This window comes from Orcinus orca, chromosome 8 (genome assembly GCF_937001465.1).
Source record: "Orcinus orca chromosome 8, mOrcOrc1.1, whole genome shotgun sequence".
NCBI lineage: Eukaryota > Metazoa > Chordata > Mammalia > Artiodactyla > Delphinidae > Orcinus > Orcinus orca.
This window is the reverse complement of record NC_064566.1, coordinates 53,835,609-53,863,097: the sequence shown is the minus strand read 5'-3', so window position 1 is coordinate 53,863,097 and position 27,489 is coordinate 53,835,609. Positions and strand designations below refer to the sequence as shown.

General features: G+C 36.1%; 1 protein-coding gene across 11 annotated transcripts in view; it reads right to left on the bottom strand.

The window, feature by feature from the left end:
- EMSY (EMSY transcriptional repressor, BRCA2 interacting) overlaps nt 1–27,489 on the bottom strand; it is an 82,351-nt gene that overhangs the window by 22,045 nt on the left and 32,817 nt on the right. For all 11 annotated transcript variants that reach the window (XM_033405766.2, XM_033405765.2, XM_049713055.1 and 8 more), the window contains 6 exons: nt 24,983–25,237; nt 16,887–17,036; nt 13,672–13,842; nt 7,568–7,704; nt 4,935–5,108; nt 2,788–2,986 (listed from right to left, as the gene is read on the bottom strand). In XM_033405766.2, coding sequence (XP_033261657.1) covers nt 2,788–2,986; nt 4,935–5,108; nt 7,568–7,704; nt 13,672–13,842; nt 16,887–17,036; nt 24,983–25,237 — 1,086 coding nt within the window. The remainder of the gene's footprint in view (nt 1–2,787; nt 2,987–4,934; nt 5,109–7,567; nt 7,705–13,671; nt 13,843–16,886; nt 17,037–24,982; nt 25,238–27,489) is intronic.

Sequence of the window (27,489 nt, the reverse complement as noted above, 5' to 3'; positions counted from 1 at the left end):
GGACTGGTGGGGGGGGCGGGTGGTGGTAAAACTTCAAAGAACATGATTGGACAGCTGATGACATTTGAGTGGATTGTAGATTATAGAACTGTAACTTCATATGTCTTGATTTTGATAACTGTATTTTAGTTATGAACAGACTAACCCTTAAGAAATATAAACCTACAAATGTAAGTATTTAGAGGTAAAGGACATAATATCTACAACTTGCTCTCAAATGGTTAAAAAATTTAAAAATTATAGACACAGGGAGGACAGAAAGAGAATCAACAACAAAGCAAATAGGGCAAAATATAAATAAGTGGTGAATCTAGGTAAAGAATATACACAGGAGTTTTTTTTTTTTTTTCGGTACATGGGCCTCTCACTGTTGTGGCCTCTCCCATTGCGGAGCACAGGCTCCAGACGCACAGGCTCAGCGGCCATGGCTCACGGGCCCAGCCGCTCCGCGGCATGTGGGATCCTCCCAGACCGGGGCACGAACCCGTGTCCCCTGCATTGGCAGGCGGACTCTCAACCACTGCGCCACCAGGGAAGCCCACAGGAGTTCTTTTTAATCTTCTTGCAACTTTTTGTAAGTTTGAAATTACATTAAAAGTTACTAAAAAGAGGTGCACTAAAAACTACAAAAGCGATATAAAGAAAGAATGGACTCTTATATAGTGCTTCTATTCCCCGTTAAGTATGACCCTCTTATACCTTGAAAACCAAACATAAGTCTTAGACTGATCAAAACCTTTATCCCTTTCCCTGGCGGTCCAGTGGTTAAGATTCTGCATTTCCACGGCAGGGGGCGTGGGTTTGATCCCTGGTCGAGGAGCTAAGATCCCACAATGCCCTGAGGTGTGGCCAAAAAAACCCCCCAAAAACCCAAAAAAGCCCTTTATCCCTTTCTCTTAAATCATAGCATATGTATTCCCAGTCCCTTGTCTTTGTGAGAATGTACTAAGGAACTATACAAGGATATGGTGAGAGGAGTAAATGCAGACTATAAAAACTGGCTTTATAGGCAACTATATTACATATACCTACTTTGAATGGTGAATTTTTTCTGTATTACAGAATACTTTAAAAAGAAGTAATATGCAATGAAAGATAAACAACAAAAATAAATGAGGCCATATATAATAACAGATCAAAGAGCAGAAAACTTTACACTCAATCAGTTCCAAAAATAGCCAAATTTTTGTCCCTTTCTTAGAATGAAAATTGAAGGCTCACTAATGAAATGGCATGTTAGGGAAGTAATGATTGGCTTATAGCTCTCTTGGGAAAAAACTAGCAATTTCAAAAGATAACCTGAGATTATGTATACACAGACATCTACTGTTCAGGTCCCCATTTCAGCACCAATTCATAACCTAAACATTTTACTGGCCCACTATGAAAATATTTCTCAAGGGAAAAAAAAGGCTGGTATTATTCAAATAACTACAGACTTAAAAATAAAAGAGGAAAAAAAACATCTGATGAGTTAAACTAAGAATGGAATCTATACATATCAAATCAGTAAGTCTAAAAGAAATAGAGAATAAGCATCATCTTACTATAACTAGACATAAACTGATTCATAATCAATACAGAATAAATTAAATCTTAGCAAATTGATTCAGAAAATATTACTATTATTGATAATATGCAGAAGAAAATTATCCATTTTCTAAAATGAGTGCCATATTGTCTGTTGGTTAAAATCAACATTTTAATTTTTAACTGATGAGTTTTCAAAGACCATTTCAAATGCTACCTCCTTCATGAAGTTTTCTCATGAAGTTTAATACATAATATAAACTAATAAATAAATGTCAAATTGAATTAATGGAATAATCAGCAATGTGAACCATTAGTAAGACTAATCTAGGAAGATTCCACTGAAGAGTTAAAATAATAATTCCTGCACAATATGAAGAAGCTGTATTAGAAAAGTGAAGGTGCCAAGAAAGCATTCCAGAGACAATAATGGAGAGGTGAGGAGAGGAAATGGAGTGAGTGAGGAATGATCAAGAGAAGATAAACAGTTTTGTTTGGATATATCAGAGCTTCTAAGTACAGGTATAAATATACTACCTGACAATATGGGTGGTTAAGGTAACTGACAGACATGGGTACTAGATTTGTAGAAAGTCTCAAAGCTTATGATCATGAGTCTATTTCAAATGACTTCCTAGAACAACATAATTAAAATAGCACTAAGGATAATGATTTTCCCTATTATGGAGTCTGGCTTCATAGCACCTTCCTTATAATTAGGACAACCATATAATTATCACTAAACTGGAACACTTTTGAGAGTGAAAGCGAATGCTATTAATAATTATTCTAGAACAGAAATAAACTAAGACTTGTCCCATGCAAACTGCAATGTATGATCACCCACTTACAGCCCACTTATGGCCCCATCTCTGACCACCTTGATCCTTTCTCAAGATTCAGCAACAACCATTTCAAAAGGTATATTCACTTTCTTGCATACTTCTCCTACTTACTCAAAGCAAACAGAAGGAATCACAGCTCTATCCAGTTTGATAATACCTACCTGCCAAAATCATCATCTAAAATTTACCAATTACTTGATGAACATATGCCAGGCAGGAAAGAATGGTAATAAGCCTTACCAAAAACAAAACTTCAGCTCACTGATTACATATCAAACAAAAGACAATAAAATCAAAAGAACTAACAAGTCAAAGCATACATGTTTGTTTGAGATCCCTAGATTCAACTATTTTAGGACTAGGGCACTATGTCAGCAGTAATTACATAAATCAGAAGTAAAATGGATCTTACCTTGGGAACTTTGGGAGGACTCTGTAGAAGAGGAACTACTATCTGTATAACTCTGCGGTTCTTCTTTTCCCTCCTGAATAGATGAATTACCAGCCTCTGCCACCCTGGATGCTTGCTGTAATGTTTCCGTGACCAGCTGCCTTGTTTGTTCACTAACAACTGTAGCTTGAAACGTCACTGGTTTAGGTTTAATAAGAACCTAGAACACAAGCAAAAATACAACCAGTATAAATTTAGAGCATTTAAAAAATGCTTAACTTCTAGGTCATGATGAAACAAATATTTTCCTGACACAGAAAACGGTGCTCTGTACATTTATTATACTTTGGGCACAGCACTGTTCATCAAAGACTAATTCAATCTATGAACAAATTATAGCAGGCCACATACAAAATTTCAAGCGGTACATGCTACATTACAACAGCTATGATTCTAACAAGAGCCTTTGACCCTGTTTTTTCTTGCCTGTAATGACTTCAGGAGTCATTTTACAGTCTGTAGGCTATACAGTAGAAAGATAGTCACAAACTAAGGATGGCAGAACAGAAAGACACAAGGAGCCTAGATTCCCAGGGGAATTTTTGAGTCACAATAACAGTCCAGGATTTCCTTCCTCTGAATATTTATCAACATAATAAAAATAAAACCCTAATTTGTTTAAGCCACTGTTCTTCAGGTTTCTTTTCTTTAGCAACCAAATGAAATTCCTAATTAACACAACTGCACAAAGTAAAATTGCTAAGGACCTAAGTCATCTTTGAAGAAATCCCCAGAGGAACACTAATTTAGACAACTATTACAATCGATAAGGAACATGCGATAGATCAACTCTTGGCAAAGGTCAAAACCACAGACACTACAACAAGTGAAATGGGAGAAAAGTTTCACAGTGAACCATTCCACTTCAAAATCTGGACTCTGGGAGTTAACTTCAATTGGGTACATGGAATAAAAATATTATTTCACCACAATTATTTTTTATTTCTCCCATATATAAGTTTCTAAACCTTTTCAGACTCTTTAAGTCACCATTTCCAAAAATTCAAGAATGAAAACATGGGTTATGACTTAGATGATAGAGCAAATGAAACTGTTACAGTTGAAATTTAAAGGCAATTTGAACTTATTAGAAAATCACAAAACTTATTGTTTAGATATGTAAACTATTTGGCTATAATACTGAGGGAAGTGATTCTAAAGGCAAATTATTAGTTTATAGGTAAATTAGTAGCTTTTACAAAAATTCTAGGATAGCATTTCTCAACCAAAGCTGACATCGATTCCTTTGATATTCTCAGAAAAGTAAAGTACCTGCAAAATAAACAGTAGCCCAGCAACACAGGATTAAATCCTGAGCCTCAATTTCCCAGACAAATCTCCAGAAAAGCTCCCTTATCGTTTACTTGTTGAAAAATGAATGGATCTTCAGCTTCTCCATTATTTAGGTTTCAAGTAAATCAAATTTTATAATATCCAAAGTGCTTTCAAAGGCCATATAAGCTTATAAAAAATACTTTTGAGAGATTATGAATAACCATCATCCCTCAACCATCTTCTTCTCAAAAAAAACAATATATACCTTCAGCAAATTTTATTCCAAGGGGATTCTTTTTTTTTTTTTTCAAAGATTTAATTTTATTTATTTTTTTGGCTGTGTTGCGTCTTCGCTGTTGTGCACAGGCTTTCTCTGGTTGTGGCGAGCGGAGGCCACTTTCGTTATGGTGCGTGGGCTTCTACTTGCAATAGCTTCTCTTATTGTGGGGCACCGGCTTCAGTAGTTGTGGCTCACGGGCTCTAGAGCGCAGGCTCAGTAGTTGTGGCACACAGGCTTAGTTGCTCTGCAGCCTGTGGGATCTTCCCAGACCAGGGATCAAACCCGTGTCCCCTGCGTTGGCAGGCGGATTCTCATCTACCGCGCCACCAGGGAAGTCCTCCAAGGGGATTCTGTTCTCTAAGCTTTGCTCATGACATGACACAAATATTTAAGATGTATATTTTTTTAAGTACTGAAAAGTACTATTTTGAAAACAGATGATTATACACATTCAATCATAACTTTTAATAATCTGATTCTTTAAATATTACTGATCTTTTCTAGGAATTTGAAATATACCAGAGTCAAGAAAAATCACCATATCTTAGCATACCTGTGTTTTCCCTTGCTGCCCATAAACAATTTTTGTTGGGATGATTTTAGCTGCTGGTTGAACTGTGGAACCTATTCCTTTTGGCTGAGTTACAATCATTTTGGTGATGGGTCTTGTAGCAGTGATAATAGCTGGCTTTGCTCCTGTTGGTACCGTCTGAATAGTCTTTTCTCCCTAAATTGAAGTCAGTAAATATATGAGATTTATATGCATTTTTTCACTGAAAATCACAGAAAGGTTTTACCAGGATGATGGGCAAAGGGCTGTAAACTCTGCAACGAAGTACAATGTTTCCAGGTGATCAAAAATCTTAGATCTAGTTGAAATGATCTCAGAAGTCCTCTGACCAACCTTCTGTCCTATGAAGGCATTAAATACTTCTTGGTGAGTGAATTTAAAAAATCACCTTATGTAAGAATACTTATTATACTGTCTCATTCATAGAATATGTACATAAAATAAGAGTCAAAAATTATAGAAGAATATATACTAAAATGCTAACAATGGTTATCTCTAAGTGTTGGGACTATAGGTCTTGTCCCCCCAACATTCATCTTTATTGACGTTTATCTGAAATGAACATATGTGTAATAAAAAAATTACTGTGCATTTTACCAATAGCTAAATGTTCACATACAAAATAAACTACCTCAGTTCCCCAAACATGAAATTATAAGGATATATAGCAGAAGGCCTCTGTGAAACAGTATGGGCAAAAGATGAAATCAGCAGAGATATTAACATTCTTTCTGAGGTTACATGGGAAAATACAAAGAAAAAACATAGGACTTCTCCCACGTCAGCATGTTACTAATATCACTTTAGTCTATTAACTAGATAGTTTAAGCCCATTAACTTTTCACCATTTTCATCTGCTTTATTCTTAAGTACCATTTTCTGGTCAGTTATGGAGTCAATACTTGAGCTTAACTAAATTAAATTCAAATACAGTCATTTTACTAAACTATTAAAATTTAAAAAATTAAAATCCATAAAAAGTAAAGGATCTGAAATTTTTTCACCTTATCAGTTTTTCTTTTTAGTCATCATCACCTAAATGTGTGGCCATCTAAACTTAGCAGCCAGTAAAAACAAAGCACCCAGGTGAGCTGGCAAAAAGGTAATCACTCTGTGAATTTAGAGCTAAATGATTACAAAATTCACATGTTTAAATATCTGCCGCAGTTATCTAAGGGAAACATGGAGTGTCTGCCAATCATGTGATTACTTATTTTAATACATGTACACCCTTCACAGCAGCATCTCTGGAAACAGCTCTAGTTCATTTGCCAAGAGCTGCTAGTTTGCAAGTGGGCATGCCCTTCTATTAAGTAGCTCAATGGGGCCTGTCCAAGTATAATTAAAGACCATTCAAAACCAATCAAAACCAACTAGCAGGCTATTTTTTGAAAAAGCTCTTCTGGTGTGTGTGTTTACGCATACACAGGTAAGCAAGTTATGAGTACAGGTACATGTACATATGTGGTTAAGCCGATGGTCTTATACTCTGATCTGCTTGTTTGACTATCATTTCCTGTGTCAAACTGTTGCTATTAGATGTATATAGCAGCTAGTACTCACACACACTATTCTTAGATCTATGTGACCATAGGACCTAGAGTACATGGCACTCCCCTCTTTTAATATCAAGTTCCATGAAATTACAAACCAAAAGATAAAGCATTCTGAAAATCTGAATTCTAATCCTGGCTTTACTTTTGGCTTACTATGTGAACTAAGGCAAGGAACAATCTATGTTTTCCCACGTGATGAAAAAATCTAATACTAGACCCCTACCAACATTGTAAAGACTGTGATGCCTAGGAAGCTACTAGAGATCAACCTACAATGAAGTATAGCATTTTTTTTCTAGCAAAGTAGGGACACTACCAAACCTAGATAGTTAAGTACAAAGAGTAATAACAGTAAGAAAAAAAAATTATTGAGGACTTCCTATGTGCCAGGCACTGTTCTAAGCACTTTCAACAGCTACCAGTTAGTTACTCAACAAATTCACTGGTAGAGATCATCATCCCCAACGTACAAATGAGGAAATTAAGGATGAGAGAAGTCGAATAAGTTAGCCAAAGTCAAACAATTATGATACTCAGAGACAAAGCCTAGGTTTGGCTAACTCCAAATCTCTTAACCTCTTAACAACTGCCTTCAGAACTATAAATGAATCTGTTATTTATTTGATTTTTTTTCACTAGCTCAAAGACGTAAAAATGAAAGTAACAAATCATTGTCATTAATTTAGTCTTAGTCCCAAATATTTCTCTTTGCCTAGCCTAGGCGAAATACTAGACTGGTATCTATTGGCCAAAAGCAGGAATAAACTGTCCTCTGACAGAAGTCCCTCTGTAGTTAACCCAGTGGAATCTTCCATCTGGACCAAGCTAAGCATCTAAATCATGGTCATAAGCAACTTAGCTATGAACAACATGTTTTAGAAATTACTATAAAAAATGGCATCAGTAGGTGGTGTTTTTTAACAGTTATTACATCACAGCAGGGGTAAATCAAGCCATTCTGGCCATTGTGGGTTCTGAAGTCCTTAGACAAATATTTGTAGAGCTGGTCTTTAAAATCCTTAGTGGATTGCTGAGTCTGCAGTTCAAGCTCTTACTTACTCCAGCATTTAGCAATGTTGTGACAACGTTTTTGCCCGGGAGGCCTTGAATGGTGGTTCCTTTTCCTGTAGTCTTTTGCACAACAATCACATTGGGCTTGGAAGTCATTGGGATTGTAGTGATTTTGGTAGTCGTTCCTTAGAGAAGGGGGGGAGAAAAGGAGGCCCGAGTTAAGGACTAGTGATATTTGGTTACTTCTGTTTATGTTGTATACAATTAATACATGTAGTTGATGACATCCCTAGATGACGTGAAGGCTGTCATGAGGATGAAAATGAAGGCCTGGAATAATAAATTACAAGTTGTCCTAGAATGAGAGAATATTAAGAATTGACTCTTACAGCATTCATCTTTTTGGAATCTGAGGGCCTACACACCAAACTCAGAATCTAAAAATATCACTATCTGCTTCCCCATCAATATTCCTCTCCTGACTAGTTAACTGAAACAAATTAGAAGCTCTATTCCATGACAAACATTTCTCCCAAACTCAATGGTATTACCTATGTGACTAGTGTGATAGGAAAACTCTTCAAAAAATAACATAGAAAAGAGGTAAATATGTATCAAAATTCTCATGTAACACTAGACTATAGAGAAAATTGATGAAATGTCATTTATTTTTATGTGACAAGAAAAACACAAAATAAACACAGTCACAGACCAAGTCAGATGAAACGTATACTCATCACCTGCAACACTCTGAAAAGTCAGAGGATGAAACCCTAATTTATATACTTATATATATAAACTTATATTTTCCATCACTAACATCTATGTAGTAGATTTATGTCTACTGATCCAAACATATTATTATCTTACCCTCTCCCCCACATCCTTCCACAAACTGCTTCTCTTCCACCTATCAAATCTATCTACCTATCAAATTTATACCCTATATTCTTCTGATCGTTCAAGTTGGAAATCCTGGTGTCAATCTTTGCTTCTTGCCTTGTCTTCACTCCCTGTACCCTCTAACAAAATGAAAGCCCCTTGGCTCCACACTGTATCTTTTCACGCCACTGAGTCCTCAGTGCTTAGCACACACTGTATGGCAATTACTCAAGTAATCATTCAACGAGTATGTGAATGAACTAAATTTGTCACCAACATATGTCTTCTTTCAAAATGTTATCAATGCCAGCTCAATAGACAGGCCCACATCTCTTTTGGCTTCCCATATTTTCTCCCTATTTCAAGTTTCTCTATCATTCAAATAGCTCTGATGCATCCTGCCATAGCAAACATCCTAAAAAAACAAAAAAACCTCATTTCACCATATCAAGAACCAACAACATGTGAAATTGGTCAAAAACCTTCCAAATCCCCATTGTATTTAGTTCCAACTTCCTGTCTTGGGTTTCAGAATCCTTTATAATCTGGCCTTAAATCCACCAGTTAGATCTTATTTGTTCCTACTCCAAAATACACACCATAAACTCTAGTTTAACAAGTAACTCCTTTTACTATGGCTTCCTATTACCTACCACACAAAGACCAAACTGCTCTGCTTAGCCCTCCAGGTTCCATCAGACCTTAATTTTCAGGATTATCCAATATATACCTCTCCTTCAATGTGCTGGTTTCCACACTGGTCCTTGAGCACACCAATCCCAGTGCTACTTCTGCACCTATAATTTTCTCTGCCTATGAAAACAGGCAAGTCATATTTTTCTGCTATAGGCCTGCATATCATTTATCAAATGACTAAGCACAGAATGGGTACACATTAAAAACACAACTGATTAATATACTCTCAAGAATAAAAGTTAAAATTTAATCTTTTCTACTGAGAAACCTTAGCATTCCTTACTAGTTTTAGAAATAAGATTGCACAAGAATAAGAATATTCTGGTTATATGTCAGTTTTTGGCCATCTTGTTACAATATCTTTATAATACACTTGCCATCATCTAATGCCTCATCAGTCCAAGGTAACATGCTCAGGTAACATAAAAAAGCACTTTTATCCGTGGGCCAGTTTCACAAATGTTTTTCCCTTTACCTGCAGTCTCTGAATAGTGAACTGTTAAGAGCCACAAAAACCAAGCTGCCTCTTATCCACTTACATCAACTTTAACTCTTAATTAATTCCAGTCCCTCATATGTGATTATGATGCCTCCTCTGACAATGCTCCCTCACCAAATAATTGGTTAATAAAAAAGTGTTCTTAGAAAGTAAGCATTAAGAACTATCTCAAGGAAATGTAAACCAAGATTTAACTCCATACCAAAGTACAAGGATCACTTTTTTGACAAAACTTGCTTAACAAATGAATTATATTTATAACTATGAAAATGTCAAATCCTTTCCATTACGGGTGTGTCAACTTATGAGACAGTTGCAAACCAAGTTCACCAGCTTAACAAAATGGGAGGTGGGGGCAATGTTAGAAAACAGAAGAAAAAGGCATAGCATAAGGAAAAGCAAGTACAGCATTATATTACAATTATGAATAAATTAAGAATACAATTTATGACTAGAATTATCAAATTATAAAAGTTTAAAATTTCAATAGCATGTTTCTATATCTCAAGTGACATCTACATTATATTGAAGAAAGAAGTATTACTCATTTAAAAAAATGTCTTCCTCGGACTTCCCTGGTGGCGCAGCCGTTAAGAATTAGCCTGCCAATGCAGGGGACATGGGCTCAATTCCTGGTCCAGGAGGATCCTACATGCCGCGGAGCACCTGAGCTCGTGTACCACAACTACTGAGCCTGTGCTCTAGACCCCGCAAGCCACAACTACTGAGCCCATGTGCCACAACTACTGAAGCCCACATGCCTAGAGCCCGCGCTCCACAACAAGAGGAGCCACTGCAATGAGAAGCCTGTGAACTGCAACGAAGAGTAGTCCCTGCTCACCCCAACTAGAGAAAGCCCACACGCAGCAACAAAGACCCAACACAGCCAAAAATAAACAAATAAATAAATAAAGTCTTCCTCTATGTTTTCACAGTATTCAGTGTATAGTTCTCATGTTACAAGAGACTATACAAGTTCACCTGTTTAGCATTCTTTAGGGCAGAGAATGCACCTCATGTACATCACGGTGTATCACAGCATCCGACCACATATCTAGTTCATAGCGTATTAGAGAACTCACCTATACATAGTCTTTACTTATAAGGAGTCAAGATACAATGGGTGCAAGTAAATGTGAATCACATTTGGATCATGGGCCATGATACTGACGCATTCCAGAGATTCCTATTCAAAAATAAGATGCCTGTAAAAGTTTGAGCATTATGGTAGGTAGGCTTAAAGAACACAAATTTATTGGCCCAGATTTTACTATTCACAGATTCTTAAATCACTCTGACAATCTTGGTTTTTTGGATAATGTTTTATGTGTTACTTTGCTCAAAGAATGAGCAAATGAATGAACAAATGGACAAGTATATAGACGCAAGCCTTGCCTGGACATTGTACTAAAGATCAAGGGAATCAAAATCAAGTCCTGCCATTGTCAAAGGTTCTCATAATGTCCTTAGAGTCAAGATAATGAGTTTACCTCTGGGTTCTGAAGGAACCCATCTTCTGCATAAAATAGGCATGATTTTTCAACAAAGCTCTCCAAAAGACTTACATATCTAATAGTTCTCTCTATATATACACATATAAGTAAATATTTGATTCCGTAAGACATGAATTAAATAACTGCAAAAATAGTCATGCCTTCCACTTAATTGCTTATTCTAATAAAAACTTGACCTTTCTAGAAAGCACTTTGAAAGCATGAACTTGCCTTCCAAGATATTATACAAAGAAAATAAGAACTTCACATAATAATTTATGTATAATGATGTTTGTCACAGGATTATTTATGACAAAAAAAATTGTTAAGTAACCTAAAACATTCAACAATGAATAAACAGGTAAATCATGGTGCATCGTATGAGAGAACACTGTATAGTAATTAATCTGGGGCGGGGGTGGGGTGTCAAAATACATTTAATGGAATGGGAAAATGATATTATTATATGAAAAAAGATTAAAACTGATTGTATTAGATCTAAATTTAATTTTAAAAATATACATATATACACAAAAACATTTATACAAAAATCTAAATAGAAAAAGGAATAAACAGAAATATATACACTTAAATTTTAACATATTTCTCTAGATGGCGAAAATTACAGGTTTTTAATTTTCTTTGTATACCTTTCTGTATTTTCCAAATTCCCCACAATAAAGGGGAAAATATCATTTTTTTAAAGCCTTCTATGCTTACAACCAGGTGTTTGAGTATGTTTTAAGAAAAGCATTTCTTTATGGTTGTGGGTTGGTGGGGGCATGGACTCTAGTATCCAGCATCTGATCATGGATGAAGGCAGAAAACTATCTAAATTCATCCAACCAGGCTTATCGGTTTACTGTGAAAAGACAGGGATTGAAAACTACTAATAAACTAACCGATAATCCCAGTATCATAGAGCAACAAGAGTATTATAAAATAAGAAAACTATCTTTATAAAGAATACTGATATGTAACATAAGGATCAGTTTAAAGCAGTCAGAAATGAGAGAAGTTCTTTAGAATTAAAGTGTCAAATAGTGAAGCAAAGGTTGAGGCAAAATGAGCTCCATGCAATGAATAAAGCTATTTCAGCTGTGAGCCCAGTACATCCTATAGTGCTGAAAAAGTTTAAGAACTCTTCCTCTGTACACCCATACACTTGAAATAGTGACTAACCATGAGTTACTTCATATTTAAAAACAAAGGTGGATGAAATGTATACATGTGTAGGGTATATATCTCACCGCCTCTTTGCTTCTAGGGCAATGTGCTTGCCTGTATTGCTCTAACCTCATACAAAGCAGCTAAATCATAAATAAGGTTTGAAAACAGAAGCTTTATGACATGTAGACATTCCTCCAAGCTATATGGTATTAAGAATTCATATGTAAGTAAAGAAAAACCCTTATGGTCATAAAAAGCTATACACTAATAAGAAACATGATTACTTTTTGAAAAATGTTTAAGTATGCGCTCTATACTATTTAAAGATATTGTCAGGTAATAAATTATAATTTGAGTTTTAACTGTGTTATTTAAAATATCCTCTTAAAAGTTGGAGTATGATGATTCTTTCCCTACTGATTTCACCCTCCTCAGTTTGGCAAACATTGAAACTTACACTTAAAAAGTAGAGCCAAATTTACCAGCTTTAAATGTAGTGCTTTATGCCAATACCATGCCCTGCTTTTTTTTTCACTCCTTGAGTTATCAGCAACATCATATTACTGCCAGGAACTTCAATCCCTTCACTTTAAAATGTTAGAACAATTCACCTGGGGCATACAAAATATGGCTAGTCTACAAAAATGGTAGACAGTTAAAGTCCACAGGGCTTGCTTGGTCAGAGATTATTCACATCATTTTAATTAAAGAATAATAATCAATGAAAATGGATACCATGTTAACATTCCACTTCAGGATACACAATGCAAATATTGCAGGAATAAATGAGCCAATAAAAACCAGGTAAGGTTCCAAAATACCAATAAATATTAGCCTTCACTATCTGAGTAAAACATTTTTAAAAAGTAAATAGCCAATATAAATGGTGAAAAGCAAATAAAAATATTCAAGTATTTTTATTTTTAATATGCTAAAGTGACATTAGTAATTGAAATTATGAGATATGATCCCTCAAACATATTTAGACTAATAAATACTAGTTCTTCCTCTATCTAGCTTGTATGGTTTTGGACAGGTCAAGTTCATCCTCTAAACTTAAATATGTCTATACCTGTAGACTGGGGCTGATACCAACTATTTCAGAGTTATGAGGTATGAATTGATAAATGGGGCAATACTTTGTAAATGAAAAATCTCTACGCAAATGTAAACCATAATCCTTCCATTCTGATTAAATGCAACTAAATGTTCTAAAACTCTCAAAAGCTTAACATATGAAGATTTAATACTAGAACTAAAAAACTATACTTAATCGCTAAAACATCAGGACTAAAAACAAAGCTCTAGATTTCTAAGCACAAAACTGCGATCAAACAGAATCCTTCCAACAGTGAAATGTTTTTTCCTCTTATTGGTCACCTATACCTTTAATGTACTTCAGATATACCTACCAGAAACTATATTACTGCTAATTATCTTGCCCCCCAAGGTAGCTAATGATTTGGGTACTACTGTAATAATGCTACCACTGGTAGTTTTCACGTAGGTTGCAGCTCCAGGGGTTGCAGCCATCCGACCTATAGATGGGCTCACTGTTGGCCGAGTATAGGTTGCCTGTGTGCCTATAAAAGGGAAAAGCCAAGAGAAAAACTTGTCATAACTTTTAGAAGAATGACGATTTATACAGTTTAACTATAGTTCAACATAATCTACATTGCTTTAACTTGAAAATGGAATTTCAAGGTGTCAAGCCATTAAGTAACAATTTATAGCCAGTTTTCAATGCACATAGCAAGAACTATAGCCAACTCAATTTGAATTAATTTTACATGTAAAATTTTGTGATGTGTTGCATCAAATTACTAACCCCAAGAAAAAGTATAACCAAGTCTGTTCCCTTCTTCCATTACCCTTCTTCCACTAGTTTGATGCCAAAAAAAACTTAAATTTAATCATCTTTCCTGCCAGAGCATTTTAGATATTTCTGTTATAGATTTCAAGGTCTCTGCATCTGTTTTATGCCGTCTCAGTGCCAAACCCAACGGCAGCACTCAGCAAATAAGGCAGTATATTGTTTGACTAAAATTTTATAAATTTTTAGGGCTTCCCTGGTGGCACAGTGGTTGGGGGTCCGCCTGCCGATGCAGGGGACGCGGGTTCGTGCCCCGGTCCGGGAGGATCCCGCATGCCGCGGAGCGGCTGGGCCCGTGAGCCGTGGCCGCTGGGCCTACGCGTCCGGGGCCTGTGCTCCGCGGCGGGAGGGGCCCCGGCAGTGAGAGGCCCGCGAACCACAAAAAAAAAAAAAAATTTTATAAATTTTTACTGTTTTGTACTCTGCTACCCTCTAAATATATTTCAATCTTTTAAAGAGTTATTCCATCATTTTACTAGAGATTAAAATTGAAGCTGCCAAGAGTTACCAGGAATATTTCTTCTTAGCCTAAAAAGTTCACTATTTACATATTTCCTCTTAACTGACCCATTAGAATATTTTTCTTCATATCTCTCAAAGGACTTTACATTCTTCCCCACTATTTCTAGAACTTTTTCCTTTCCCCAAACAGGAATTAAAAATTAACCAGATAAGCCTGTTGTAGTTTGTCACAAATCTGGTAACTCAGAAACACTATTCCTAAGCACTGTTCCTAAATTCCTAACACTGTTCCTAAGAGCCGTTAGTTTTGGGGAGAATGAAGATAACTCAGATAAACACATTCTTCAACTGAAAAAAATTTTTTCATGATAATTAGATTCAGGGGTCACTGTGATAACTATTTCAACAACCCCCTCCCAAAAATGGTTTTACTCAGTTAGTATTTACCGTTTTAAAATATAATCACTACCCAAAAAAGGGAGAAGTGGAAGAACATTAAGTAGAATTACTTTAAATTGATTACAAACATACATCTAAATCAGAAAAAAAATCTAGTGCAAAATAATTATGCTATGAAGATATATAGTTAGAATTAGTTAATTATAGCTGGAAAATATTTCAACTTAAGCTTTTGTTTTAAAATTAGAAACACTTATTCTAATATATATACATAAGCACAGACACAATATTATTTTTCACTACCTTTCCCTAACATGAGGAATCATATCTACATAACACTACTATCTTTGTACTAAATGGAGAAAAGTTTTGGGTGAAGAATGATAGATTTAATGCAAGAATAACAGTGTTTTTAAAGCATAGGCTTTGCAAAGAGACAGAAAGTTAGAATGGCAGTTACCAGGGACTGGGGAAAGGTGGGAATGCAGAGTTATTGTTTAATGGGCACAGAGTTTCAGTTTGGGAAGATGTAAAAAGTTCTGGAGCGGGCTTTCCTGGTGGCGCAGTGGTTCAGAGTCCGCCTGCCGATGCAGGGGACACGGGTTAGTGCCCTGGTCCAGGAAGATCCCACATGCCGCAGAGCGGCTAGGCCCGTGAGCCATGGCCGCTGAGCCTGCACGTCCAGAGCCTGTGCTCCACAACGGGAGAGGCCACAACAATGAGAGGCCCACGTGCCGCAAAAAAAAAAAAAAAAAAAAGGTTCTGGAGCTAGACGGTTGTAATGGTTGTAAAACAATGTGAATGTACTTAATGCCAATGAACTGTACACTTAAAAATGGTGAAAATGGTAAATTTCATGTTATCTACATTTTACCACAGTTTTTTTTTTTTTAAAGCAGTTTTGGGAGTCAAACAGATCTGGATTCAAATCCCAGTCTTGTCTTTTATTGGCTGTGTGGCCTTGTGCATATTGCTTAACATAAGCCTCTGTTTCGTCTCTGAAAATGAAGATATTAAAGCCTAAGGGAGATTAAGGGTAATGCTTATACATACTTTTATATAATGGCCAATAGATGATAGCTTATAAACTTGAGAAAGGAATCATTTTACACTCTAGATTCTATTATCTAAATCTGGCCCTCTTCAAAAAGTCTGGTAAGAGTTATACAAATTTAAAATAATGGTACTGGCTAATTCTAACATTAATTAATCGTAATGGCTATTGAGCACTCTGCTGGGGACTTTCCATACCTGATTTAACACTTACAATAACTTTATGATCACATTGAAATAGACAATGGAAAAGACTGAGAGGAATTAAAGTAAACTGCTCAAGGTCACAAAAGGTGGTACTATTTAAAATGTTCTATACTGTCACTTCCTTGGGCATAGCCTGGATGCTCTCATAACTGGATAAAATGGCATCCTATGCTTTTCTCAGTCTGAGTAATGCTTACTACACTGTAATGTTATATAGATTCTCAACCTCATCAGTGTGAGATCCTTGCAGGCGGGGACTGTGTTTTCATTCACTCAACAAATCCTGACTAAACACCTACTTACCGACTAGCTCTACATATATATGGTGAATAAAACAGACAAGGTCCCTTATCCTCATGGAGTTCATGGTCTAATAAGGTGAATAACATTAAACAAATCGACAAAAAGTAGCTAAGTAATTAGAAATTATAGTATGTGTTATAAAGGAAAAGAAGAGGACCATGACAATAGCAGAGAGCTAATTTCAGTTGGGAGGAGGAACGAGTCAAGAAAGACCTCTTTGAAGAACTGTCTCATTAATTTCTATATTCCCAATGTCAAGTGTATTGCTAGTACAGAGAAATTACTCAATAAGTATGATGAATGAATGGACTGACGCTCAAGAAAACTTACCAGTAGGAGTGGTTACAAGTTTAGTTGTCATAATTGCACCATTACTGCTAACCACCATAATAGGGGAATTGCTACTGGTGGGCAGAGTTGCTGTCACTGGTTTGGGTAAGATTTTACTTGGTTGAACTTGTTGTGTGATGATTTTAACACCTTTGAAAGAAGAAAGATAAATCTCAGTACAAATTATTTTTAATAACATGTGCTTTGTATCAACCCAAGAGGGCAGCAGTTACACACATTTCCTGAGTCTTGCCTAAAAAGAGGCTTTTGTTCATACTGATGAAAGATATTCTTTTAACTTTTATTCCTCAAATTCCTATCTTCCCAAATTTCTCTCATTCAGAAATATAATTAAAATACCACAAAAGCTATTAACAAGTTTTAATGAAAAACAATTTTTCTTTTGTCTATGATCACATCATATAAGAGCTTTCAAACCAAATTAGCCATTGATCTGAACTTTTACAAACAATCTGTGTTCCATGCAAATACTTGGGATGAAAGGACTAGGATAAGAAGTCAAAAATAAAAGCAGGGCAGGAATACTGATGCAGACATAGAGAACGGACGTGTGGACACAGGGTGAGAAGGGGAGGGTGGGATGAATTGGGAGATTAGGATTGACATATATACACTACCATGTGTAAAATAGATAGCCGGTGGGAACCTGCTGTATAGCACAGGGAGCTCAGCTCGGTGCTCTGTGATGACCTAGGTGGGCAGGATTGGGGCGTGGGGGTGAGGGGTGGGAAGGAGGTCCAAAAGGGAGGGGATATATGTATACATATAGCTGATTCACTTCGTTGTATAGCAGAAACTAACACGATATTATGAAGCAATTATACTCCAATAAAAAAATTTAATGTAGCTTTTATATATTCTCAACTCTACCAAAGATTTCTCTAACCTCTTAAGACTGTAAAGAGCAAGAACATTTTGTTTTTGAACATTTATTTTTAAATTGACTTCTTTTAAAAGTATTTAAATAGCTCACTTTGTCAAAAGTAAAGAACGCACTATTATTGCACCTACATAAAATATGCATGTGAACAAGAACTTGAAGGCAGTATATAAAAATAAAATTAAAATGTTAGGGTGGTGATGTTATGGTATTTTTTACATTTTTCAACTTTTTAATTTAAATGTTACAAGTGTTACACTGCCTTTTCAAATGTAAGATGTCCATTTAAAAGAAATCTCTCATCTTAACTACAAATTTAAGTACTAATAATTGTTAACCAAGGAAGGAAATTTTTGGTAACACTTTTTCCCCACTAAACTTCACTGAAATAATTCATGGGATAGAATACATTTCAACAGACAACTAAAATTTTTATTACTTTTTTGGATGGTGATTTAGGTTAAGACATTAGGAAGCAAACAAATTTATTTATTTAATAGCCTTAAATAATTTCAAAATACTTGTAGCCAACAAAGAAGTTAAAATTATGACATCCAGGCATAATTAGGCAAATTACTTAATAATCTCTATGACTCAGTTTTCTCATTTATAAAATAAAGATGCTATTAGTATATACCTTCTAGGGCTATGTGAAGATTAATTACATCACAGTTGTGAAGTACCTAATACATAGCAAGAGTTCAATAAATAAAGTATTATTATTGTATAAATAAATTCTGATTACAATAAATCATAAACTGTGAAGTTGTAGGGAAAAAATGATTTCTAATATTATCTTATTAATGAATTACAATAATGCTTAAGGTACATAAAAAGAAACCCCCAAAGAAATAACCACAGAGATAAAAATTAAGGAAATCATAAGACACTACTTTGCTTAGTCCTACACAAACAAGTTGAAAATTTGGATCAAATGGATAATTTTCTAGAAAAACAGTATTTATCAAAAATTGACCTCAAAAAAGATATATAAATAGACAAGTTTCCTTGAAACAAAATTTTAAGAGCTCCTCCCCCTTTCCCCCCAACATAGAAGGCCCAGATAGTTTCACAGGACAATTCTATGGTCCTTTAAAAAGAAAATAACTCCAATGTATTTAAAACCATTCCTCTCATCACAAGAAAAAAAATATGTAACTATGTGGTGATGGATATTAATTAAACTTATTGGGGTAATCATTTCATACTATACGCATATATCAAATCATTATGCTGTACACCTCAAACTAATACAATGTTATATGTGAATTATATCTCCACTTAAAATAAACCAACAACAAAAACCATTCCAGAGAGTGATTTCTGACAAGAGAGCATAAGGAGCTCTGCTAACCTGCTAACCCAATGAAACTGGCAAAAATGATTTAAAAAAACAACCAATGAAAAGCTCTGGAAACGGTCCTAAGACCAAATGAAGAAACATCTATTCAAGAATACACAAAGGGCTTCCCTGGTGGCGCAGTGGTTGAGGGTCTGCCTGCCAATGCGGGGGACGTGGGTTTGAGCCCTGGTCTGGGAGGATCCCACATGCCGTGGAGCAACTAGGCCCGTGAGCCACAACTACTGAGCCTGCGCGTCTGGAGCTTGTGCTCCGCAACAAGATAGGCCGTGACAGTGAGAGGCCTGCATACCACAATGAAGAGTGGCCCCCGCTCGCTGCAACTAGAGAAAGCCCACGCACAGATATGAAGACCCAACACAGCCAAACATAAATAAATAAATAAATAAAAATTTTTAAAAAAGAAAACACAGAAATATTTGCTAAGAACAGTGAAATCTATGACATTTAAACTAACACCTGTTCCTCCTCCCTCCCTATAGGTGAAGCAAGGACTGCTCTCCAGACTGCTGCAGTCAAGAACACAGGGTTTCCTCCTACCCCAGCTCTCAGTTGGCGGGCTTTCTTCTGAGGAGCAGAAGGACTTCAGCTTATCTCTTTCTGCTCCCAGGCACCTGTTTTAAGTCCCAGGCAACTGCAGTCAATAGGTGGGTACTCCCTGCTTCTGCCCAGCCCCCAATTCATGGAACAAAGGCTCTATCTTGGGCACAGAGCCACTGAGAATACTGGGGTCCTGACCACCACTGCCCTGGCTTGTGAGGGAGTGGCTCCACCAACCAGGGGAAGCAAGCTGAGAGGATCTCAGGCTGCTTGCCCAACCTCCCACACTTGCCTTCACTGAGTGCTCAGCTCCTAGAGCAGGGGTATCATTCAGAGAGAAGTCTGCCATTGACCCTACCCCCAGAGCTCCAGAGCTGCCTGAGGATAGAAACATGTCCTAAAACATATAGCTCCTAGCCTCTTCCCAGAGGAACTGACTTCATATGTAACAGAGCATGAAGAAGTTCAAGCCTAAGGGTGCTCTCAAAAACAGTGGAGGATGTGATGAAAGGCAACTAGAAGGAGAATCATGGATTTAATTAAGATACCTTTTAGACTATAGGCCAGTTTGCAGGACAGAACTGAATAGTAAGGAAGCTGAGAGGAACGCTCCTATGGTCAGAACAAATATCAAAAATGGACCTTTGAGATTATTTCTTCAAAGAAGCCACAATTTGGATGAGTTCGCAGAGCAACTTATGCTCCAGGAATTGTTGAAAAAAATAGAGCAATCAGTTAGGGGAGTTTAACAGCTGGGTGTGGTCAGGAAAAGAGGAAAAAGCCATACCAATATCACTGTCACCTCAGAATGACTGGGCATACCCAGAGCTGTACCTCCCTGAGGAACAACAGCAGAGACTTAACTTCAGCAACATAATTGATCTAGTCACTAAACAACAAAGAACCATGCCAATAACAATAATAAATCAGGGGTGGGGGTAGGGGAAGATCAGTACCCAGCTACAATATATAATGTCTAATATTTATATATCTAATATCTAAAATATCAATGTAAATATCTAAAATGTCCAGTTTCCAACAAAAACTTGCAAAGAAACATGAAAGTATGACTCACACAGTGGAAAAAAAGCAGGCAACAGAAACTGTGAGAGCAACCAGATGTCAGACTTAACAACAACAAAAACACTTCAAAATAGCCATTACACATACGTTCACAGAAGTAGAGGGAAGCATGATTACAAAAGTAAAAGAGGGTATGATGACAAAGTTGCATCAAATAGAGAATATTAATTAAGCAATAGAAATTAGAAGAAAGAACCAAATGGAAAATGCAGAGTTGAAAAGTACAATAACTGAAATAAAAAATTCACTAGAAGGGCTCAAGAATAGATTTGAACTGGCAGAAGAAAGAATTAGCAAATTTAAAGACAGATCAATTAGAGATTATGCAAGCTGAAGAATGGAAAGAAAAAAGAATGAAAAAAATGAACAGAAATGTGGAACACCATTAAGTGCACAACATATGCAATGTAACTACAAAAAGGAAGGAACAGAGAGAAAAGAGAAAAAGAAGTATTCAAAGAAGTAATGGCTGAAAATGTTCCATATTTATTGAAAAGCAATAACTTACACATCCAGGAAGCTAGACAAACACTGAAGAAGATAAATATAAAGAGAACCACAAACAGGCACATCACACTAAAAATGCTGAAAGTCAAAGACAAGGAGAAAATCCTGAGACCATCAAGAGAACAACAATTTCCATTTACAATGGGATTTCATTAAGGTTAGCAACTGACTTTTCAGTGGAAACAATGGAGACCAGTAGGCAGCAGAATAACGTATTCAAAGTGCTCAAAGAAAACCTGTCAACCAAGAATTTGATATCCAGCAAAGCTATCTTTCAAAAAATGCAGATGAAATAGTCTTTACCAGATAAACAAAAACGGAGAGAGTTTGTTGCTAGCAGACCACCTTACAACAGACACTCAAGGAAGTTCTATGAATAGAAGGAACAAGAAACAAAACAATGATATCCACTCTTGCCAGCTATATTCAACATTTTACCAGAGGTTCTAGTTAGGGAAATTAGGCAAGAAAAAGAAATACAAGGCATCCAGACGGTAACAGAAATTCTCTCTCTTTGCAGATGATTTGATCTTTTATATAGAAAATCCTAAGGAATTCACTATAAACTACTAGAACTAAAAAGTGAGTTCAGCTAAGTTGCAGGTACAAAATCAACAAAAAATCACTTGCATCTCTATACATTAGCAATGAGTAATCCAAAAGATGAAGTTAACAGTTCCACTTACAACAGCTACAAAAATAAAATACTTAGAAATAAATTAACAAAAGAAGTGTAAAATTTATACACTAAGAACCACACATTTCAACACGTTGAAAGAAATTAAAGATCTAAATAAACACAAAAACATCCCATGTTCATGGATCAGAAGATTTAACATTATAAAGATGGTAATACTCTTCAATTGATCTACAGATTCAATGCAAACCCCATGAGATTCTCAGCTGATTTCTTTGTAGAAATTGACAAGCTGATTCCAAAATTCATACAGAATTGCAAGGGACCCAGAATAGCCAAAACTATCTTTTAAAAAAGAACAAAACAGGAATACTCACACTTCCTCATCAAAACAATGTAAATCAATGTAATCAAATCAGCATACAAATAGACATATAATGGAACAGAATTGAGAATCCAGAAATAAAGTCATACATGTGCTCAGTGGATTTTCAACAAGGGTGTTGAGACCATTCAATGGGGGGGAAGACAGTCTTTTTAACAAATGGTATTGGGACAATCGAAGAGCCATGCATGAAAGAATGAAGTGGGATCCTTATTTCACACCTTAACAAAATTAATCAAAATAGATCAAAGATCTAAATTTAAGAGGCAAAATTATCAATCTCTTAGGGGAAAAAATAAGGATAAATCTTTATAACCTGGGATTTGGCAAAAGATTCTTAAATACAATACCAAAAGCACAAGCAACAAAAGAAAAAATAAACTGTACATTACCAAAATTAAACATGTTTGTGTTTCAAAGGACATCATCAAGAAAGTGAAAAGACAACCCACAGAATGGGAGGAAATATTTGTAATTCATGTACCTGATAAAGGTTTAATATCTAAAATATGTATAGTAAAAAAAAAAAAACTCATACAATTCAATGATAAAAAGACAAATAACTCAATTAAAAAGTGGCAAAGGATATAAATAGGTATTTCTCCAAGGAAGGTATATAAAGGGCCAATAAGCATATGAAAAGATGGTCAACACCATTAGTCATCAGAGAAATGCAAATCAAAACCACAATGAAATACCACTTCACACAAACTGGGATGGCTAGAACCAAAAAGTCACAGACTAGCAAGTGTTATCAATGGACAAGTGGATAAACAAAATGTGAATTATTATTTGGCCATAAGGAGGAATGAAGTACTAATACATGCTACTTCATGGATGAACCTTAAACATTGTTAAGTAAAAGAAGCCAGTCACAAAAGATCACATATTATATGATTCCATTCACATAAAAATCCAGAATATAGAAATCTATAGACAGAAAGTAGATTAGTGGTTGCTTAGGGCTGGAGAGGTTGTCACGGTGAGTAGGGAGTGATAGCTAAATGGTACAGGGTTTCTTTTGGAATTGATGAAAATGTTCTAAAATCAACGGTAGTGATGGTTGCACATATCTGTGAATATACTACCTACCACTGAACTGTACACTTTAAATCAGTTAATTGAATGGTATGTGAATTATATCTCAATAAAGCTGTCCTTTAATAGAAAAAGTTCCAGAGCGTTTTAAAAAGGAAAACTTTACAATTCTTTCTTGGAAGCACACATACCATTGAAACTAAAGCCTGACAGAGACTGCAGGCAAAGAGAAAACTACAGACCAATTTCCCTATGTCTATCAATGCATTACTATCCATACCTTATACTAGGTATGAGGCAGAGGTGAAATGGTACAAACTTCCAGTTATGAGATAAATAAGTGCTGGGGATATAATAATGTACAGCATGATGACTATAGTTAACAATACTGCATTGTATATTTGAAAGTTGCTAAGAGAGTAAATCTTAAAAGTTCTCATCACAAGAAAAAAAATTGTAACTATGTGTGGTAATAGATGCTAACCTATTGTGATAGTCATTTTGCAATAGATACATATATCGAATCATTATGTTACACCTAAAACTAATACAAAGTTATGTGTCAATTACATCTCAAAAACTAATAATAAAATGTTCCTATCAAAAAATAAAACAAGGGACTTCCTTAGTGGTGCAATGGTTAAGAATCCACCTACCAACGCAGGGGACATGGGTTCGATCCCTGGTCCAGGAAGCTCCCACATTCCGTGGAGCAACTAAGCCTGTGTGCCACAACTACTGAGCCCACATGCCACAACTACTGAAGCCCGTGCACCTAGAGCCCATGCTCCACAACAAAAAGCAGCCACCGCAATAAGAAGCCCACACACCACAACAAAGAGCAGACCCCACTCGACACAACTAGAGAAAGCCTGCGCACAGCAACAAAGATCCAACGCAGCCATAAATAAATAAATAAAATAAAATAAAACAAACAAAAAACTGAAAATGTCAGCATCTCCCAAAGTCCTTTTCTACCACCAAATAAAATCCAGCTTCAGTGGAGGAAAAAAATCCATTTTCTTTTCTTAAAGATATTAAGTACGTTAAGATGCTTCTTCGTCTCCCTGTATCTAAGCCTCCATCCTACCTGCCTTTCTATTCAATACTTTTATGATTCGATAACTTAACAGTAATTGCCTCCTACCCCTGCGTTCCCACTGTGCTAGAGATGCTTTCAATAAACTGCTAAATTGTTATACCACAAACTTCTTCACTGTACACAATGTCTTTTAATCTTAGCACCTCTGCCCATGACAAATTTATGCCACATTCACAATACGGCCTCTAACACAAGACTCCCCAGACTAATTTTTCCACTGCTCACTTCCCATAACCCCAGTGGGCTCCAAAGTATAGTTCTAAAGTCCGGGTTTGTTTCCTCGGCTTCCTTTATCTCTTCTGAGAGTTCACTGAAAAAAACCTCTTCCTGCTGTGCAAACAGCTTTTTTCTCCCTTCTCTATTCCCAAGCACCAGTTCTCTCTATGTAAGTATTTCCAACAGGAGGGTCTCAAAATATATTTTGGAATTAAAACTCTAATGCTTGAGGAAACTGTATGTGGAAGTGAATCCATATATATTGCAATCTTCAGAGAACTGGTGACTGGGGAAGAATTACCATCTCCTGAAACATTTTCCATTTACCTGACTCCTGTTTGATTTGAATGGTAGGCTTGATACCAGGTGGCAAAGGAGACTGCTGAGGCTGTTGCTGATGAGATACCGGAGAAGGCTGGGCCACCTGTTGCTGTGTCTGTTGCTGTACTTGATGTAACTGCTGCTTAGGAGACTGTTGATGCTGTTTAGGAAACTGTGCAAGAATCTGAGTTGGGGCACCCACTAAGCTTTTGGGAGAAGGAAGTCTGGTTGATGCCATTTTGATTGCTGATGTAGATACACCTATAGAAGAGTAAGGATTAGAACATTTAATAGTAAAACATAATTAAAGCTACTTCTGGTTATTGTAGGAAGTAATAGCTTAAAACTAGGTAAATCAACAAAAATAATGATTATTAAGCACCTAGTGTCAGATATAATGTCTATGGTATTTTACATATTTTATACCTAGTCCTCAAACTTTGCAAGGGAGGCATCATTGCTCTAACACTCAAAAAACTGATTTTCCCTTGGTGAAGAGTCAAAACAAAAGAAACAAAGTATCAGGCAGGATGTTCTCACACATGTTTCTCAATAGGTTTTTCTCTTAAAAAACATAGGTTCTCAATGTGAATAAAAGAACACGGGTCGGACAGGGAGGGTGGGAGGGAGACGCAAGAGGGAGGGGATATGGGGATATATGTATACGTATAGCTGATTCACCTTGTTACACAGCAGCAACTAACAACAATGTAAAGCAATTATGCTCCAATAAAGATGTTTTTTTTTAAAAAAAGGACAAAGCAAACTAGGTTTTGAATCTTATTTGTAGTACAGTTTTTCGAATATTATTTTTCAGGTTCTAATGAGTCAATTTAAACATAGCATTAGACAAAATAATTCACACTGAAACATTCACCTTTCGAATTATTCAGCCTGGCAAAGTACAACAGCTTTTCTATGTCTCATTTCCAATTATCTATAAATAAAATCATTTCTTGAGAACTGGGTCATTAAATAATCATGTGAAAAGTTACAAGTGGGCATACTACTCAATATATCCACAGCAAAAAAATTCTCGTGATACAAGGTTTTAAGACACTTCTTTTCAATGCAATACTAATATTAGCAACCATGCGTAGGTAGCAAATACCAACAATTTTCAGTAAAGATGTGTGAGTCTGACAGAAATTCTTCCCTCTCCAAGATTTTTCATCAGTAATCTTGTAATTCATCAACAACACAATAGGACTATTATCTGTAAGTAAATTAATACTCCTCACAGAAAGAAACTAGATAGAATATAACTCTCCGTATCAACTTTTTGAGCACTGATAAAACAATGAAAAGAAACTGATAATTTGATGGCCTAATTACCAAGTTCCAATTATCAAACAGGCTATTTCACTCCTTCCTCCACCACAGCCCCACTATGACATTTACATTGTATTACAGAAAAAAATTTAAATAATATCACATTTTTATGTAAAATGTTTCTGGAGAATAATAAAAATGAAGAAGAAGCCTTGAGAAGTCACTCTGACCCTCTCAGGTTCCCCATATGTTGAATTTTCCTTGCCCTATAATTCTCTAAGGGTTGCTATATGGATCAGGTAAAAATCATAGATTGAGGAATAGTTTGAGAGAAGACAAAAGAAAGATGTAGTCAGAATCACCTGGAGGGCTGACTCACATTACTTACACATTCTCCTGCCTTGCCCACTCCCATCCCTCCCTGAATGCTAGGATCTTGGTGACATGTGTATGTTATACTGCTTAGTTGTACTGAACTAGATTATCTCTGGAGCCCTTTTCAGTACCAACATTTTAAAACTTAATGAATATAAAGTGCTATTCAAGTAAAACACTATTTTTAAACTATGTGAAAACTTTAACCTTTATATTGCATTCATAATGAACTCTTGTATTAATTGAGGTAAACTGTGCACATGAGTAACTCCCTAACTAATCTACGTTCTCTATATCCTATTATATAGGAAAAGTATCTAATGTAAAGGCAGTCAGGGTGACTTCAGAATCAGAGAACTGTATTCAAATTATGTCTTCAGGGCTTCCCTGGTGGCGCAGTGGTTGAGAGTCCACCTGCCGATGCAAGGGACATGGGTTCGTGCCCTGGTCCGGGAAGATCCCACATGCCGCGGAGCGGCTAGGCCCGTGAGCCATGGCCGCTGAGCCTGCACGTCCGGAGCCTGTGCTCCGCAACGGGAGAGGCCGCAACAGTGAGAGGCCCGCGTACCGCAAAAAAAAAAAAAAAATTATGTCTTCAACACATAAACTCATAATAGCTGTGTGATCTTATTAAAGTATTTAATTCCTTTAGATATTTATTCATTCAATAAAAACTTACTGAGCATATACTTTATGCTATATCCTTGGGAAACTCTTTTGTATCCATGAAACAGCCTCTACCTTCAGGAAGGTTAGAGAAGACAATCAAATGATCACACAAATCTATCATTACAAATTGTAATAAATGTTATTTTTGTTTTAACAAATAAAAAGCCCCCTTCCTCTTCCTTTTGCTCTTCGATTCA